The sequence below is a fragment of the Vidua chalybeata genome, chromosome 6, assembly GCF_026979565.1.
Source record: "Vidua chalybeata isolate OUT-0048 chromosome 6, bVidCha1 merged haplotype, whole genome shotgun sequence".
Taxonomy (NCBI): Eukaryota; Metazoa; Chordata; class Aves; order Passeriformes; family Viduidae; genus Vidua; species Vidua chalybeata.
The window spans coordinates 33,779,575-33,799,215 of NC_071535.1; the positions used below are offsets into that span (position 1 = coordinate 33,779,575).

General features: G+C 37.6%; 1 protein-coding gene across 6 annotated transcripts in view; it reads right to left on the minus strand.

The window, feature by feature from the left end:
• Window positions 1-19,641, minus strand: part of DCAF5 (DDB1 and CUL4 associated factor 5) — a 72,023-nt gene that overhangs the window by 28,771 nt on the left and 23,611 nt on the right. For all 6 annotated transcript variants that reach the window (XM_053944787.1, XM_053944791.1, XM_053944790.1 and 3 more), the window contains exon 6: window positions 8,142-8,355. In XM_053944787.1, the coding sequence (XP_053800762.1) occupies window positions 8,142-8,355 (214 nt within the window). The remainder of the gene's footprint in view (window positions 1-8,141; window positions 8,356-19,641) is intronic.

Consider the following 19,641-nt stretch of genomic DNA (forward strand, 5'->3'; position numbering starts at 1 on the left):
AGACATGGATCATATTTCCAAAATTATCAGCAAGTCTCTTGAATGGCCCTACTAATACAGAGGAGAACAAGAAGAATATAGGAGCCTGTCTTAAATGCACAAATCAAAAAGCACCATCACCATATAATTATAAATGCATGCACAAACAACAGATAAAGGCACAGAAATTATAACCATTTTAAAAGTAAGTACTGCTACGTTGCTAACAGGAAAATGCTTGTCAGAGTCAAATTTCATTCTGCTGTTTACAGCTTTGAAAGAGACTAAATTTCTTAAATCTCAATTCCCACTGACTTGGGCATGTCTGCCCTTTCTTCAGAGGGGCCAATGAAACTTGGTGCAGAAAAGATCAGAGCAGACAGAATTTTTGTCCCTTAGCTTCATCAAGTAGTGCAAAACGCACATGCTGGGGAAGAAGCACAGAGGCATCCAAATTTGAAACAGTTAGGCCGGTGCTTTGCATATGTCCTTTAAGAGACAGGATGTACAGGCCCTCTATTTTACCTGTAACATAACACAATTAATTGGTGGAGTGTAGACTTTTCCTATGATAACAGATAAAGAATCTGGTTTGGGGCAGTCTGCTAGGCTCAAGTCTTAATTCCTCGAGACTCACACATCACTTCTATGGTGGAATATGCACTATAAGCTTTGAGGAAAACACAGGCTGACATGAAGCATCACTGAAGTCTGAAAAATATTGTTTGTCCAAAAGAGACTGGAATTCACAGCAATCAGCTGTGGAAAAGGAATCCATTTACATGAAGAATATAAAAACTGTATTTACGCAAGGAGGAAAGGTTTCCTAAGTAAACAGGACTTATGCTATTTTGTTCTTTGTGACAGCTCTCTGTCTCCAAGAACATCTAAGCCTAACAGCCAATTTAAAATTTAATAGAGAAGCTGAAGATTCCAGAATTATGGGCTGTACAGAAATAATCTTTTACAAAAGGGCAGCTGTCACACAGACGGGAGAGAGATACCCTGTAAGTAGCCACTGAAAACAAAGGAGTACCATAGATACATCCTACTAACTAAACATCAGGAAACCCCAAAGGGTTGAACCCAACAAAATCCCAGGGTGAACATGACAATCTGCTTCTCATGGAGCTATTTCCAGGGAGATAAGCAAGCTATAATCAAAAAGAAGCAAAGCGTAAGAAAGCTGCCCTCATAGACACATGTATATTTGTGTGTGATTTGTATGTATGTATATATAAATGTATGTATATAAAAGCCACAACCATGAACACCAGTCTAGTTATACGTTACATTTTGTATGAAAAGTATTTGACAGAACACAAACAAAAATTTTTTATAGCTGCTTCTAGACCTTTTGTGGTGTCAAGACTGCTCTACACATCTTATGTAAAAAGCTTCCCCTGCTATTTTTCCATTTTAAAAAATGACTGATCATTTACAATTTGATCATAGTTCCATGTTATTTGCATTTTCTGCAGGTAGAAAACCCACAGATTTACTTTCAATTCACCTTTATTGTTAAAGTATCAACTAACCAGATAAGAAACAAGGTAAGGACACAACTATGGAGGAGGAAAAGACATTCTCCTATTCCAAAAGCACCAAGAAACAAACAAGCAAGGAAACAGCAAGGCAAAACAATTAAGGACAACAGTCAATAAGTCAAGTATTTCCATTTCTTTGCAATTCCTGATCTGTCAGGCTGGTACTTTTATGTTGATGAATTTAGGTGTTGATGAATCTAGATTTTTAGTATAGAATTCCCACTGAGTAGAGCTTGAAAGACTGCTATAATCATCACAGGCTGACTTCCTTAGCAGGTCTGTTCCCACCCCCATGTCTTCTGCTAACATTGGAACCCCTAACAGCAGTGGTCTGAGTCAGTAGCTACAGCAGTAAAACCTTGTACAAATTGTCATGAGTCATTCAATATAGTATTGTCATTTATGTATTTCAGCCAGATCCTATAGGGTCAGACGGGTGCCAGCACAGCCCAAGGGAAGTACAGAATGTCCCCTGAAGAGCACACTGCCTTGTTGGTACCTCAAACTGCAACCCCACTCAGAGTGGCTGCCTCCTTGTAGCAGCTCTCATTGTCACCAACTAGAGATTCTTCTCTTCACCACAGTTAACCAGGAGATGACAAAATAATGAGCAGTCAGCTGTGCAAGCTCCTAACCTCTCATTCCTGTCTTTCAAAGAAAAAATCTAAAGTAAGAGGAGACATAACTGAGGAAGCTCTCTCTGAGATGTGTTTTGGAAAACTTAAGGCTAAGAAAAGAATTTGCCTACAAGGTTATCTACACACACACAACCTTTTATGTTCTACTTTATAATAAATTCTGGGGCACAAAATATGGTTTGTTTTTTTTTTTTTTTAATACTTAAATTCAAAGAGGGCTCATAACACTGTGAAAACAGACATCTTTTTTCACACCAGCCAGGACAGCCTGTACTATTTACATACTTCCCTGTACTCCTTGAGACTGTTTTTCAAGAGGCTGAAACTGGAACAAAAAAGAGCTTTAAAGTTTTCCATCTCAGCCAGAGAATCAAACAGGTGAGTCTAAAAGGCTTTTTAACAACAGAAGCTTTGTTCCTCAGTAAGAAGCATGCCTATCTCATGAACTGGAAAAAGTAAAGCTGTGAGACACAGCAAACTGGAGAAACACAAATTGATTCTAGTACATAAATTTCAAGGCCAAAAATTTGTATTCCCATTCCCTAAATCCCTAATCTTACAAGCAGCCAAGTCTGAGTTTCAAATGCTTACAGAAGCGTCATTGAGAATAATCCATCAACCTGCCTTTTTGTAATGCAGAAAGGCCATAACAGGAATTTTATTAATGAACAAAAGCAACTTAAAAATCCTTACTGAGGATTTCTATGGCAGGGAAAATATTCTTATTACATTACAAAGAAATCAACAAGTTTATCTGAGCATATGAGAGGTGCTACTAACTACAGGTCTCCCATAATGTACTATGAGGAACACAAAGCCTGCAAAATTCAAAGTCTCCTGAATCTGAGTTCCACTCCACCAGAATTTAATTTCAGTATGGGTCATTTTGAGCTTATGTATTGTTGTGCAGATGTCTAAAATCCTCCCCTAAGGGTTTATAGGAACTCAGAAAAGGGAGACAGGAAATGGGGCTGGCAGGATGCACCAGGAATGGGAGAAGAGGCAATCAGAACAAGAATGGTTAAAGAAAACTCATAGGTCCTGCTGTTGAGACCTTGACTCCAAAGAGGCTTTTTCAGTATGACCCTCCCAATGTCAATTACCATAAATAATGGGGGAAAATTTATAAATCATTTCACTGCTAGATAAATCTCATGCATGGATTTTATATGTATGTATTATGCATATAGCTAGAATTTTAACTGCTATTTAGATAAAGCAAAAACCAAAATACAGTGTCATCAGTAATTCTTGGAAGAAACCAAATTTAAGACAGAGTAAGACATCAATTTTCTTTTTATCCAAGCACAGCAACATATTTGCACACCGAATGCTTTTCATATATTAAGAAATGCTGACTGTAATAAGTTACTATTCATTAGGAAGTCTTCCATGTACAGGAAACTCAGAATGTATTCTCTAAAAGAATAATTCCCTTTCTTCTTACTAGTTCTTAAACCTAGACATTGATAAGCACTACTTCCTGTGATAAATGACCTTCAAATTAGATGACACAAAGAACACCACTGAAGAAAAGTTCTCTTTTTTTACAAAGGCAATACACAACCATACAAGACCCCTGGCACCCATACAGCTAACCTTGTTTTTAGAAGAGTTACATTCATTTAATAATTCTGTCCTGCAAAAAGCTGGCTTGTCCTTAACCATGGCTATTCAGAACATGAATTTCAACATAATGAGGGCTGTAACTTTATAGGGAGTTGGAGCAGCCTTGCAGTACCGTGAGCAGAGCATTCCTGAAACTCTCCTATACCAGTGTAATGTCAACAGAAAAGGCTGAGTGGTGATGTAATGTCTGAGGGCATGCCAGAGTCAAGACACTTTTTGTTTGATTCACAGGGTACAAGTTATTTCTCCCCACCCCCGCCTTTTTAAAACAGGCAATACACAGTTGATTTTACAACCACAAGCGTTATAGAGCCTCACATTATCTACACAGGGAAAAAACAGGAATGAACCGATAGCATTCATCATTGTGACACAGGCAACAATTCTTGAGCAAGAAAACCTTTTGGACTATTTTAGTTTGGAGAGTGGTTGTGTTTTGTGGTTTCTTTCTGGGCCTTTTTTTTTGCTGTTGCCCATCGCTATAGCCCCTGAGGCTCCTACACTTAAAAACACACTTGGGTACTAAAGTCTTGCAATACTTTCTGTATCCTCAGATATAAGAAGATATTTTCTATACCAGTCTAGCAACTAAAAATCCTTAGTATATAATCAACTTTTCCCAAATTCTAATGCTGACATGAAGAATAGAAACTCGCCCAGCACTGTGACATGACTAGAGAGTCTCACACATTTAATACTTGTATATAATCAAACACTTGTGCATACTACACTGAAGTCAGTGGGACTTGGGTGTATAAATAAACTGTTTTTAAAATTCTGGACCTGGATGCCCAGAAGGATGGATAAATTATGTTGTCACACAAATCTCTATAGCTAACAAAGGCAGTGGGAAGCTGAGAGTCATGCTTAATCCATCCAGCCTACATTACCCTTCCTCTCTTTCACAGCTGTATGACTCAAGTGAGCTCCTGGATAAGACAAATGCCATATCATTTTGAACCTGTTTATCAATCAACATCAGAGCTCTTCCTCAAAAAGTAGAAAAATTGGTGTCATGTGAATAGGTCATTACACCAATGACAAGGATGAAAGAAAAAATTCTGAGAGGAGCACACCAAGGTAAGTTTAAATGGGTGCAAATAAAATATCAGCTAAACAATGCCTCTCAAGCTTTGGTAGTTGCAAGAAACAAGAAAAGCATGACCGTGGCATTTCTAGGAAAAATGCTCATGTGTGTGCATATATATATGTATATATATATACATATATACACACTGCTCATTGACTTCAAAATCAGGCTCATAAGGACTAGGACAATAACACTTTTGGAGGAAAACAATAGTTTGCAAAGCCACAAAGAGAAACAAAGCTGTTCATCCTCTAAGATCCCTGTCACTTAGCTTGTGCTGCAACCCATAATACCTGCAACAACTCAAAATCACATAAGCATTACAGAATGTGTTCTTAAAAAAAACCAACAAAACAAAACAAAAAAAAACCCCATTGTAGTTAACAAGTGTGTCTTCCTGCATTTTGTACCTTAAAGCATTAATGACATATCATTCTTTGCTAACAGGTTTCAATCTACTTGCTTCTCAGATGCTCCAATAAAAGGAGGTGGTAATACAGATCACCAGAACGCAATCCATATAGAACAGGGTGTTATTTACCTTTACTGCAGATTTTCACCAATGTATTAAAACAAATTTCCAAAGGCAACCCAAAACAAACAGTTATGGGTTTTAAACCCTGGTGGCCATAATTTACAAGAAAACTTCCTGTGAGCAAACCATTTGCTATGTACAAACTTAGAGAAAGATTAGCAAAGGCTATAGTTCTGTGAGGAGCTGAGTCTCACAGAGCTGAAAGGCCATGTCTCCACCTCCCATCTGTCTTCTGATCCCTATGTCACAACCAAATGCTTGTCAGAGTTCTCTGAGTGTCAGTACAAGTCATTAACCCAGGAAAATACGTAAATGCTGCAGCCAAGTTACAAAGTGGTACCAGTGAAATGTCTTACATTACCTCTGCTGGACAAGAAAGGCCTCCCCCTTTCAGCAGTTCACTTTTTTTCCCAATGCAATTGCATTCTAAACAGTGATGAGTTAAGGCTAATCCTTTCTTATTAGAATTAAAATATAGTATAAAAATGCAACTTTATGAGAGGAACTACCTGTGCAGACAATACATAATAGTTTTTGAACACAGGAGACTCCATTTTTAATTTACTGTGCTCTGTGAGAAAGGTACAGCCTAACTATTTAAGACAGCTTAAAAGAGAAAAAAATATCAAGTTGGCAGTTTAACAAAGATGAAAAGAAGAATTGAAGACAGAGAAAATCAGAGGTTCAATGTGAAAAAATTGCTAAAGAAGTCTTCCTATCACAAGTGCCACTCACAATTTGAAAGCAACTTTCTCAAAGATAAGTCCCTTCAAATGAGCCTTCGCCCATATAAAATTTTGATCCTTTGAGGAAATACAAGCAAGGTATTCTGTGAAGCATACTTTGTATGAATCTCAAATGATAGACATTCTTTATAAAGACTAAGAACAGCAATATTAAAAGGGAGAGGCAACTGGAGCCAGATTAAATTGGATACAGAATTATTTCTTCTTTTGATGAATTCTGATTTGCAGGGGTGAAGACTTGTATACATTATACAAAAAGCCTACTCGTTGTATAGAAGGGCAAAACTCAAAAAATTGTTAGTTTTTTATTCACCTTGTCTATCTTACAGTAGGTTCCAACTCCAACCTTCTTTCCTAGATACACCTGCAACTAGAATTGGGTTCCCTGAAAAAAGGCAGTCCCTAAGGGCTATCCCTAGTGTTGACAGTCTTAGCCACTGAATTTGAACATTACTGGACAGTTTCAGACTTAGAGTTGGAGCATGTGTTGGCATTTTCTGAATTCATTATCATTTTTCCTCCCTGTTAGAAGATGGGTATGAACTTGTGTCTAAATGTCAAATTCCACATCTCTCTAACATTCCTTAGAAAAGTTCATCTTCTCTATTAGCTTTGTACAGTTTTATGAGAGACTATGATTGTCTTTTGCTCTGATTTCCAACTCATTAGCAGCATTATATGCTGCTACTTATCTGAACAGAAAGTCTGTCAAGCCACAAGAATATAAAGTTTTTTTAAAAAATGCAGGTTCCTGAAGTATCACATCAGCCTGATACAGAACAGACATACTCTTCTCCTGTTAAAATAATACCATAGCCATAAGAAAATGCCTTAGAAAGCAGAGCAACATATACTAAGACTTTTTTGTACATCTTTAGTAACAAATGAGAAGCTAAATTATGTGTCAGAGAGTACACATAATTTAAACTCTACACTGAGTTCCAGAGGAGAAAAGTGTGTTATTGTTAGGTTGACTAAATAATGGACCACAAATTGTCAGTGGTTTTCTTCTTAACCAGCATATGTGTTTTCCCATGCTTTATAGTAAGACACTCAAATGTTTTAAATAAGTTTCATTATCACATTTTTACACTCTTGTCAAAAAATATTCAGAACTAAGGAACACTGCTCAAGTTCAGTGACATCAATGTATTTCCTACTTGCAGTCTGAAAGAAGCTCAACTCTGCCTCCTGCAGCAGCAACAATAGAATTAGTGATGAAATTCTGACTGCAAGAATTTTGCTGATGACAGTTAAGAAATTTTCAGATCATAGTTTGATACTATCATAGCTTGAAAATACATATTTTGTCCTTAAATAGTGCCTGTGGTTATTAAACACAGCTGTCCAAAGACAATATCTGGCTCTAGAATCATATGAACTTCTGTTAGCCACTTTATGTGTGACCTATTTCTTTGTAATCGTTAGTAGGGACAGAGCCTGCCTCAGTGAAGTAACAGACTACCCCTTCCTAACCACCTGTCATCACCACTTACAAAACACTGACCTACAAAGACCTATCCTACCTGATCTAATAGTCAAGAATTAAAAGAGAAACATTATAATTTGAAATCAGAATTAATAACTCTATAAATACACAATATTTACATTTTGTGGGATTGCCTCTATGCCACTCTATAACAAAACTGAAATGCAAGGAAGATGCCTCTTTATAATATGCAGATGAGTAGATAACATTGTATTAATTGGACCTAAAAAGATGGCAAATATTTTCTTCTGAATATAGTCTTCCAAGTAAGTATTAGATCACATCAAACAGCAGGTAAAACTTCTCATGTGTTTTGGCATGTGTTTCCCTTCTTTCAGAGCCCACATTGCAAAACAGTTCTGAATAAGCCTGTACGTGTCCTGCTTCCCGTGTTATCTGCTGAATCAGAAAAAAGCCACCCTCACAAAGGTGCTCTCAAACAGTCATGGAAACTCTGGAGACTCAGGGCAGCATTGCTTGCTTATTACCTGATCACGATCACCTGCAAAACAGCAGCTCTTCATAGTACAGGAGTTGAAGTAGCCTTGGTTGTCAAACTGGAAGACAGGCAGGCGGCAGTGGATGTCGTAGAGCACCGGGGGCAGGCGCCGACGCAGGGCCAGCAGCTGGGTGCCGTTACTGTTGAACCGGACGCTCATGGCACTCTGAAGGGAAAGGTTCCCACCATAGCGGAGCAGTGAACTGGGAAAAGACAACGGGGAGTAGGTGACATGGGCTGCACATACCAACTCAACTACTTAAAGACAGAACTCTCTTTAATCTTACTGAGGCTTTTCAAACAAACAAGCCCAGTAAAGTGTAAGTTTTTCTTATTTAGTTTCTGCTTTCAATTCCTGAAAAATCTTAATATGAAACCTGGATGACAAGCCATCAAAATGCTACATTTGTAAAGTCTTCAGAAGAGAAAATTTAAAGACTGTGAGTAGTTTTGTTAATAACAAATACATTTCCTGCATAGGAGCAAAGTTGGACAGAGCACTTAGCCTTAAAAAGGCTGTCCTTTTACTTCTGGGATGTCTGCCTTTGAGACTGACCCTACCAGCACTCAGCCCTTTTTGTTAGCTGGTTCTTGAACCAGGCAGACTTTTACCCTTGCTCTGGCACCAGATGGCATTTTCTCCAAATGTAGACAGGCTGGCCATTCTCTCTCTTCTGCTTCTATTTATATCACTACAGGGCATCAGAGGATGTTTAAACTCCACAATCAGTTCCAGATGTCTTAAATAAAAGGACATTTTACTAACATGTTATTGCAAGAAATGCTAAAATAAGTCACTTAGCTAATCTTGAACTAGCTTCATCTAAAAATACTGCCAAGTAGGCAAGACAATTATGTTATCACATGACATTATTACCTAAAACTCTCATGCGGCAGGATTAGCTGGTTTCCTTGTCCCATATAAGGCTGTATATTCAGAGCTGGAGTATTTGTATCCATTTTTATTGACATACACGAAACAAAACCAAAGGTTCACAAGTTTCCAGACACTCTTTAAAAAAGTAACAGAAATTGAATTTGTTCCATAAAGGAACCTAAAGTTAATCAAAGCACACCTTAAATGCAACTCATACAGATTTTCTGTTCTTTTCAAAGGCTTCATTCAATCTGTGTGCTTGAAATGATTGTGTATATGGAAAGCGACACAAAGATGGAAGACATTTTATCCCTTTTTTTGTTCAGTGATCACTGAAACCTTCCTAAACAGTACTAGAGCTCAATTTTTTGTTAACACTTCTGTTTTGAGCAATAACCATCAACTCTTATTGAGAGCTGTGACTTTTATGCCCTTTCTGGACCAGAAAAAGCATGCCAGCTCAGAATTTGTAATTTCTAGTGGGAAGCTTATTCATAGATTTTAATGCATAACACCTTCTGATATAGCCCTTTGCCCCAACAACTGTGAAAAATGAGTCACTCCACATGGATGGGAAGCCACATTCCATGCAGGTTGAAACATGCATCATTGCCTGAGATACCTTAAAGTTAAAAAACCATTGCTCCTAAGCCAGAGTGAAACAAAACCAACACAAAATATAAGACTCTACATAATGAATGCCCTAGAAATATGCTTCTCTCTCTCTCTCACACACTCTTTGTGAACTGAACAGTCAAAGCCAGGGTGCCACAAAGGTACCAGGAGTCACATTTTCAAAGCCAACTAACTAGTAAGTTCTTAAGGCTGGGCACCAAAACTTCAGAACACTTCTATCAGCGTGAACAGTCCTGGTGTCTCATGTTCTCCTCCTCCAAGGCAAAGTTGCCAAGCTTTTATTAATCATGTTCAAGGTATTTAATTAAAACATGAGGGAATTTAATACTAGAAACTGTAAGCTTAGAGACAAGGATTTAGGATCCCTCTCATCAGCCCTAGTTTCTGTTAATTGAGACCAATAAAGTACTCAGCTCGAAATACTCAGTCAGGCATTAAAAATCAAAACAAAACAAGATAACCAAAACACGTAAGACATTTTTTTCCTCACCCTCTTCTGATAGGTCTTAGCAAGCCATTTATTTTTTCTGTGGAATTTTCCACTTTCTTCAATAAGGACAAACAAATAAGCTAAAACTTCATAAACCCCCCAAAACCCCAACCCAACCAAGAACTCAACACAAAAAACAGGCAGAAGAAACAATTCCAGATTTTTTTGGCTAAGAAAAGTTATTTTTTAATAAAAATATATGAGTTGTCCAACATGAATAATAAGGTCATAACAAATATGCACCAAACCAGACTTAATGTTCAGGTGCAAACACTGCTGCACCAAGATTAAGTTTCTCTCCTCATTACCAGTTTTCCCCCTTAATCCAAATCACAGCCCAGAATTCTCTCCTGCCTGTGAGCGAGTGAGCCTACCAGATGCCCCATTCTTTCAAGTCTTCAAGCAAAGTTTCCATTGTTACTAATATTATGCCCTGCCTGAGATAATTTCAGATTATATTTTATAGCAATAGGAGTGCAATATTAAACTGGTTTCCATTCTGCTTATAGATGTTTCATTAAGCTCCTACAGCAGTCAAAGGTACCAAAGCAAACACTTAGAATTGAATTCCGTATTGTGTTGCAGTAACTTCAGTGTAACAAAGCTCCAAAAGAATGTTTTACTTCAGAGATTAAAGGAAGCAAGAGAGACTAGAACTTCAGAAAAAAATATCCACACATGAAAAGTCTAGAATTAAGGAGCTGCATAGTTAATACTTCTTGAAAGATCCACAGCTTTGCCTGTCTCAGACCCTCACTCCACACAGTTCAGCCACACACGTGATGGAAATACAGTTCCTGCTGCGGTTTTTTTAAACATTTGGCTCAAACAAAAAAAAACCAAAAAAACCCCAAAAAAACCAAACAAAAAAAAACAAAACAAAACAAAACAAAACAAAACAAAAATAAAATGAAAGCCCTACACTAACAAAAAAAAGCAGTGAGCTAGTTTGGCTGATACAGAAAGAAATACTAGAATAGCTGTTTGCCATTCATTTATAGTATAAGAGTAATGACTTTTCCCACTTGCCTTATTCTGACCCCAAAAGTCTGATACTATAGCTCCAAGTGCACATGGAGCATTTCGTTGTTCTAATCACAAGACAGCAGTTTTCTGTTTTCCCCACCCTGCTGTGTCCTGATTGCTTCCTCTCTGCCTCTTTGAAAGGACTTGTTAAATTAACTGCACAGTGTTTTTCTTTAACAAACTCTGCAAAGAGGCAGCAAGAAGTCAGGTGGGGATGAGGTGAACAAACTAACACAAGCCCCCACCAAACATCCACTTCCTGATCCAAACAGAGGAAAAATATTTGCTTGCTCTATCTCTCCTTCTAAGACAGAACATCTCAGAGACATGTTCACAAATAAGAGAGGGGGATGTGTATGGAGGGAGTGCAGCTCATGGCTCTATCTTGGTGGCAAAGCTGCTCATCTAGTTCACATAGGACATATAAAGGACTTGAGAAATCTCTCTTTCTCTGCCTCATACTGCAGGCAGTGCACATGGTAGCAGTACTGAGAACTGAGGAACCCTACAACTTCAGTAACTTGCATAATAAAATTTTGGTGATGATGATTTTAGGAAAAAAATAATCATTGCCTGAGATGCCTTCTAGAGTATCCATCTCCATCAAAATTGCAGGAAAAAAACAGGCATCCCTCTCCAAGAAAGAAGCCAGCAAAAGTTGTTATTTTTTACAGTATTAAGCCACTACTGAATCAAGAAGCTCTAAAGACCTTCAAATTAATCAGAATGAGAGCTTTTGCACTTTCTTTTTTTTGGGGGGGTGGGGAGGGGAGAGGAAGAGAAGTGCTGTGTTTAAGCATGTTCAGATGACTATATCCCCTTTCTCAGTTGCACTAGGGTGTTGCGCTGTACTTTTAGTCAGTGTTACTTTTGGATTTCTTCACACAGGATTATGTGGAGCAGTGTAGACATGTTTGGATATGTTGCTCACGTTAGAACTGCCACTTACTGCACGCACTAACAAAGGAGTTTCAGAGGAAACACTTTGTTGCAGTTCTAAAAAGTTTACTGATGCATCACGTCAGAAACAATACTCTCATCTTGAAGACACAGACCAAGACAGCTAGTGAGAAATCTGAAGACAATACTAAAAGGACACTTCTGAACAAGATGAGTGCTCTTTCTGCCAGAGGCATTATTTTTATGAATCCAAAGCCAGACTACTCGGATTTACTCTGCTTCCAAATTTGGCTCACCCAGACAGCTGTGGAATGCTGATGTTGCCTACCAGCTCTGGAAGCAATATAGAGAGAGACACATGCACTTCTGAGTTTTTTAAAAAGTCATATTGTATGATTAAGAGAAATATTTAGTTCACAGATGGAACATTGCAATCCAAACACACATGCTGGAGCTGGAGGGAGGCTGAGGAGGGAGAGAATGGACGATTCTATGCAATATGGTCATTTCCGCAGGCAAGGGCCAAATAAATACCAGCTCAGCCAAACAATGGAAGGCTTTGAATCCAGGAGCAGCACCACTAATGTAAATAATTCGGTTAACTGGCAGTTAGTGGAGTAAGGGAAGGAGCAGTATCACTGCATGGCAGTACAGATGCTGTCCTTGGGACAGGGGTGTCATTTAAGAAAAGAAATTAATTAAGCAAGGGAAAAGTGTTGGTATCATAAACAGCAGTGAGTGAGACTAAGTTAATGAAAGAATGACCTTAAAAGGAAAGAATGAACTGAATGCTTGTAACTAATACACACCATTGCATACAACTGTGTTTGTCAGCAATTCTGTAACCACAAAATTGAGAAACTTCTAACTGTGCAAAAAAATAACTGGAATGAAACTTGGCAAACAGAATTTTGGCCTGGAAAACTGCAGAAAAGTTTGGGGGTTTATTTTATTATTCTTTTATTATTTCTTATTTTATAAGAAAATTATTGTGTGTTTAAAAGGACACAGTTCATATATAGTCTGAAGCAAACACTTAAGAACCGAAATAACCAGTAAGAGATAAGTCAGCACAATATCAATAATCATGCAGACTTTATTAAAGTAGATTATGAGTCTCAGAAATCTCAAGATAGTTTCTTTGAAAAGCAGATAAATTGTGTCTAGGTGTACAGCATTTCACTGTAAGTATTACAAGTGTTAACAAATGTGAAGGAAGTCCATCCGTGTCTGGAGATTAGAAGGTATAGAAGCCATACTCAAGATTTTATTATTTTTCTGAAACAAGCTCATTTTTCTAAACTTTATCATCACTACTTCTGATTATCTTACTACCTTCACAAGAACTGTCTCCAAGAATCCTTACCAGGAAGTAAGGGGTATTTGCTTGGACATTAAACAATAACCAAATAAAATAAAGGCTGTGTATTATTAGCAAAACTAGTATCTTTGCTTTTCTTCAAAAAGAGAGTACAATTAAAATCAACTCCATCCACCAAGATAAGAAAAGCACAGAATTCAGGGTGAAGATACAGCATATTCAAGAATGTGACATCTCTTTGCTGTTTGTTGTTAGGGTCAGAAACATATAAACTAGTTCAAAATGGATCTCCCCATCATTAATGAACTTTCATATATAGCAAACTCAAAGGTGAATAGAAGCTTTGTTGTCCCCTCCAAACCACAAGGGCAATACTTTAATTTTTTAAATAACTGAGATTCTTATCTGATAAGACTTCAGAAACTGGAGCCTTAAAAACATCAAACATCACCATTTATGTACCCAGAGCAACCTGACAATGTAACAGCAAAGGCTTGCCTAGTTTGGCCCTTATGACCTAACTGCATCACTGAATGAAAATGTTGCTACATCAGTGATCTCAGGCAGTTCTCCAGAAAGCATTATTATTTCCTGTATTCTGCATTTATTCACAGGAAAATAGCTCAAGAATCTCAGTATTCCGAGGAAGATATCAAGACCAGAGGCATAAAGTATACTCAATTCTCCCCCTCATCTGTATTACTTTTATCCTTTCAGGATTTAAGGTTAACTCTGCCATTACAAAGATTGAACAGTAGCAAATGACAAAAAGCAAAAAAAAAAAAAAGCCCAAAACCCTGTTTGTTTAAGTGGTTCACATCTTCCTCCAGCTCAAGTCAAGGCTTGTTTTGGTGCTATTACAGACCTGTTCTCAAACATTCTCCTGCCCTAGGCCTGCCCTCACTACAGATCTGTGGGTCACCAGGCACAAGAGTGTCCGATTCTCACTCTCTGCTTGAATCATGTAGGTGTTACTGTAATGTAAGTCATAAATGAGATCTAGTAAGCAGACAATTCATTTTTCAAGGGGAAAAAAATAAACCAACCAGCAACAAAAAATATCAAAAACCCAAACAACAATAAAATTTAGCCTGATTATAAAAAAAGAAACTTGAGAATACAATGTGAAAAGCAACTGTCCAACAGCCACAAACAAACTAGCTGAAACACCTTATCATTTCCACCATTTTCTAATCCCTAAATTCTCTGATCAGAGTCCATTATGCAGCCTGTTCAGAAATAGCACCTTGTAGGATGGAGTACAGACTGTGACAGGGAACATTGCTCAGCTAAATCCAGCAAAACACAAAGGAGCAGGTTCCATCAGATAACCAGATGGAGAAGATACAAATACAGCCAGACATGGCATGGGAAGATGACCTTTAGGCCAAATAAAGGAGCAGGATGTGTTCCCAAAACCAAGCATTCACCAAAGTAATTTCAACAAAAAGAACATGGATATCAGAGAATGTTACCTTAGAAAAATAACCTCAGTGTAAAAGTTGGCAATTCCTCCTGAGGAATTAAGCCATTTTCATACCTTATGCAAAATCAGTCACTTGTCAATACTGCAGTCCTATGATACATTTTTCCTACACATTTCCTTGCTGCAATTGTTGTCTTGCATTAGGAAAGCTGAGTAACATCAGCCACAGACTTGTTCTCTTATCCAATTATATATATATATACATATATACTCACTTCCCTGCTTTTCTCAAGTGAAGCTGCAAGAATTTTTAATTTACAAAAACTACACAAGTAGATAATAAAGAAAATAGCATCAAGAAGAAAGTTGGCCTTTCTTTTGACAGGAAAATTGGCAAGATCCAAAATGCTCCTGCAGTAGAAGAGTCCAGTCTCGAACTAGTAAAGCTTTTGCCTCTACTAGGTAAAAGATGAATATAAATTTTCACCTAAAGCTAAGTGAGTGCACCTGCAGACATAACTTTGGACTCATCAGGTTGGTTCTATCACAGTTTCCCCTGGACTGATGTTTCAAAGACTAATTCCCTTCTCTTACAATAGGGTTAAACTAATTTTTCAGATATTCTCCTAGTAAATGCACTAAGAGGATCTCTCCTTTGATTTCAGTCACCAATATTTTTTTTTAATTTTCCTTTCTCCTTTTTTTTTTCTTTTTAGACAAAAAAAATTCTCTTTTAAGTCCCTCCATATTAAATGGAGGTATAGATGTTATTAGGGCAAGATTTACAATGATTACTGCCTTAAGAAAGCAGTCTACAAAAACCCATTCAATCTGAGCTGCTTTTGAACAACAGATTATACTTTTAAAATTTGCATTACAAGGACAACACTTTGCACTTTAAATTCTTGCTTTAGAAAGACCTGGGTGCTAAAGTATTTCAAAGCCAACAAAAAGATTAAGCACCATGAGGCTTTTGAAGTAGGCAGTCTTCCCTTTTCTTGGTACAGGAAAAACCGAGGGCAACCAACAGACCTAATCAACACTCTGAAACAAAATCAGGTTTCCTGACTTCTTGTTTACAGTTACACACTTTGTTGAATATCTAAAACCTGAATAGCACCTGTTTGTAGGAGCAATCTGGATCCCACAGAGCAAAGGGGTAGTACTGAGCTTAAAGTGCCTGCCAGAACCAAGAGTGCTAATTGAGGATGCTGATAGGTGTGCAAAAGTTTCATCTTCAAATCAGAAAATGCCCGTGCTTATGATGGAGAGCAATCAAGACAGGAGAGGCTGAACAGAAGAATGACCATAGCCCTGTCTGAGAACAACAAAGAATTATAAGCTGAGCTACTAATAACACTCTTTTTTATTACACAATTTGAACCTCAGTTCTCCACAATTCAGTTGTGTCTGATCAACAGATCCGGGGATCCTAGAGGAAAGTTAAAAAACTTTCTAAATACACTCCACTCCCGGAAGGATACCAGCCTAAACACAGAGAAAGCTAAGCTAAACCCTCTATCCCAAGAGGGCTGACAAGATCATGCATAAAGCAGGACTGCAAATGAAATATGGAGTGTATATATCTGGAACAGAAGCTAAGTGAGAGGGCCCTTCCTACGGTACCATCCCAGTAAATTCCACAATAAGGACAAAGCATAAGGGTGGGGAAAAAGAAACTACAGTACCTGTTTTACACACTTAAATACCAGGCAGTATTTGGCAGACTTGCACAAGTATTTGCAGATATAGTATCTGCAGATTATCTATTAGGTGATGCTCATGCCATCAACAGAAAGTACTCCTTCAGAATAAAAAAGTTATTTAACAATAAATTCACTGATTTACATATTTCACAATTTTAGGCTGCACTCCCATCTTTAAAGAAACAAACAAACAAGAAAAGGCAAAAAAAAAATCATCAAAAGCATTGATGATTGTCGCCATCTCTCTTTGCCCAAAGTCAAAAAAGGCTCATTTGCAAGTACTCCTTTTTTTCCTTCTGTGAGAAGAAAGAAGGAAAGACAGAGTAGACTTAGATATTTCTAACTCTAAATAAGTCGTTGATTTTGGCTAAATTTATGGCAAATATTTTGGAGATTTACAATAAGGAAATCAAAGCCAAAAGCCACCTGAAAAGTACTACTCCCCCGGATGCCATTACTATTCAAATATTCCTTCAATGCATCCCAAAGATTCCCAGAAAAATTCAATCCCCATGAACTTAAGTAATAATCAGTTCCGTTTCTGTCACATTAAAGGGAACTTTTGAGAAACAATGGAAGACAAATAGGAGGAAAAGTATCTACATTTAGGTTCTGTGTAATTTGGGGCAAATATGTCAAGTTGGATCTGGTTAGATCTTCAAATTCTAGGTTGGGAAACTGATCAGTTGAGCTGCCTCAGTAGCACAGAAGTGTAACATATGAGGATGGTACATGTGTGGGATGAGTTCTATTTCCTGAACTGCAAGAGAAGACAAATAGTTATTTGAACTATTTGAGGTGGTATGGTTGACCCATATCAGTGACTTCCGTAACAGCACTTAAAATTTGTTAAACTGTAGCCTAAGTGGATTACTTTAAGCAACATCAAGTCAGTCAAAACTCACAACAAATTATTCCACTGGGAAGAGAAAGAAATTATAAACCTGACAATGAACAAGTGGTTGCCAAGATACACACATTTCTCCTGCAGTCCTTAATACAGTGCTCTGCTCAGAGCAGGACTGACAAAGGTCTCCAAACAGAAACATGCAGCACACTTCTATTGCACTGAAATAATTTAAACAGGTATTTGCCAATTCAATGATGCAGTGAACTGTTCCACCTGCAGGGGCTTTGTGAATCCCAAAGCATTCACATTGGAAGTGATGACAATCAGAAGCTTCTTTCTTTCACATGAAAAGTCAAAATGTAAAACCTTAAATATCCACATACTATTCCTGCCATCATGTATCATGTACAGATTCTACATGAAGAAAATTCCCAATTCACCAGCACTAGCTTTTAAGGAAAGAGCCCTGAATCTCAGTAAGCTCACTGTCAGAAACAAACCCTGTGTCTGGTCCCTGAATTAATATCCCCAACACAATCACCAACAATACTGGATCCCTCACTTAGACTTGCAGAAGCTCAGTATTTCACCCAACATACCAGACATCTTGGTAACATGCAGATAAAAAAAGGCAACAGTTACTTTGTAGAGTGAGCTCAGGAAGGAAAGCTAGAAAGGATAAAAAATCAGCACATGTGTAAGTATCACTCGTAAAATAACTGCCATCTCTGTTCTTCTTGTGTGATCTTTAAGGATCAAATACCTTGAAGGTATGACCCTAGAAACTAAAATTGGTAACCATTGGAGAGCTCAATCTATGGACTTGTACTCAGTTATGTTGCTGTTTTTATGACCTTAGAATACCTTCAACATCACCACACAGATTCTCTAAAGTCCTCTCTATGCAACACATTACAAATATCACCTGTGGTACAGAGTTGCAAATACTCATCATCTCCCTTTCCTCCCTTTCCTTTGCACATCCATTCATCAAAAATAAACCCTAACAGAATTAACCATGCCTTTATTCAGAGGTAATATTCAGTCCTCTCCTGCAAACCTGGTCTATTATACATGTATTTAACTAAACTATAAAGAACTGCTCTCAAATTTCCTGGAGTTCTGACAGCAACCACTCCTATTTTGTTACTGAGAGAGGCCTCATAAACCTGAAACCTAGCTTTTCCAGCTGCATGTCAATCTAATACCACTTGCAAGATTTCTATGTCCAACAGTGTTTTCCTCTTGCTATCAGACCACTGCTACAAAACCAAAAAAGGTAATACTCATCAGGCCTTTGAAAGGCTGGGAACTAAATGAAGTAAGAGAAACTACAAGTCAAAGCAATCAGGAGCCAAGAACTGGATTTTCAAAAGTACCTGTGATTTCCAATACACGTGGACCAGAAGTTATGGATGTAATAGATTGCTTTAAGAGTTGGATTGTGTTTACTTGCATTACAATGACTAAGCTGAACACCTAGTAATTAGCACTTGGCAGAAAAGCTCTGCTCAAGACAAAGACTTTAGGAAATACAGTCAATTGAAGTCCAGCAGCAGAGTGCAGCCACATCTTCAAAGTCCTCCACACACTGGCAAGATCCACATACCCGAACATTCATAAATCTGAATCTAATTTGTTTACTACAGAGAAGAAATTTCTATATCTCTATATTTTGCTTACTGTTTAATGAGCTAATCACTAGATGATTCACTAATATCTAACAACATGTGTTCCTTGTCCACAGCTTAGGAGTTTGCTTCTCTAAATTCTCAGAGCAGGAGGCAAATTTAACATTAGTTTAGAGTACACTAAGAAAGACTTCTTGATTGGTGTTTTTTGATACACAAATATTCATTGAATGTGAGCTAAAAAAGTTTGTTGCAGTGGGCTCTGAACTGCAGTTACTTGTCAGCTAAGACAAAGAAAGAAATCAAAGCTGAAATAATGTTCCTTTTGGATTTATCTGTTAAGACTTGATGGAAAACACCAAAATTGACATTCCTTTAACTTGGGCATATTATGATTTGTATGGTTAAAAAAAAAATAGCTTTTGATATATGCCATAAGGATTACAATCACCAAGGAATACCAGGCCCTGTTGCTCAAGGATTTTTTTTAAACTCATCATTGGACTTTTTGAGTACATGGACTTGTAACTATGCAGACAGCACAAGTCTCCTCAACTTTCAGAAGAATCTTTAAAAAGTCTGTTGTGTATAAGCATTTCTACATCACTCAGAGTGGAATCCAGTAC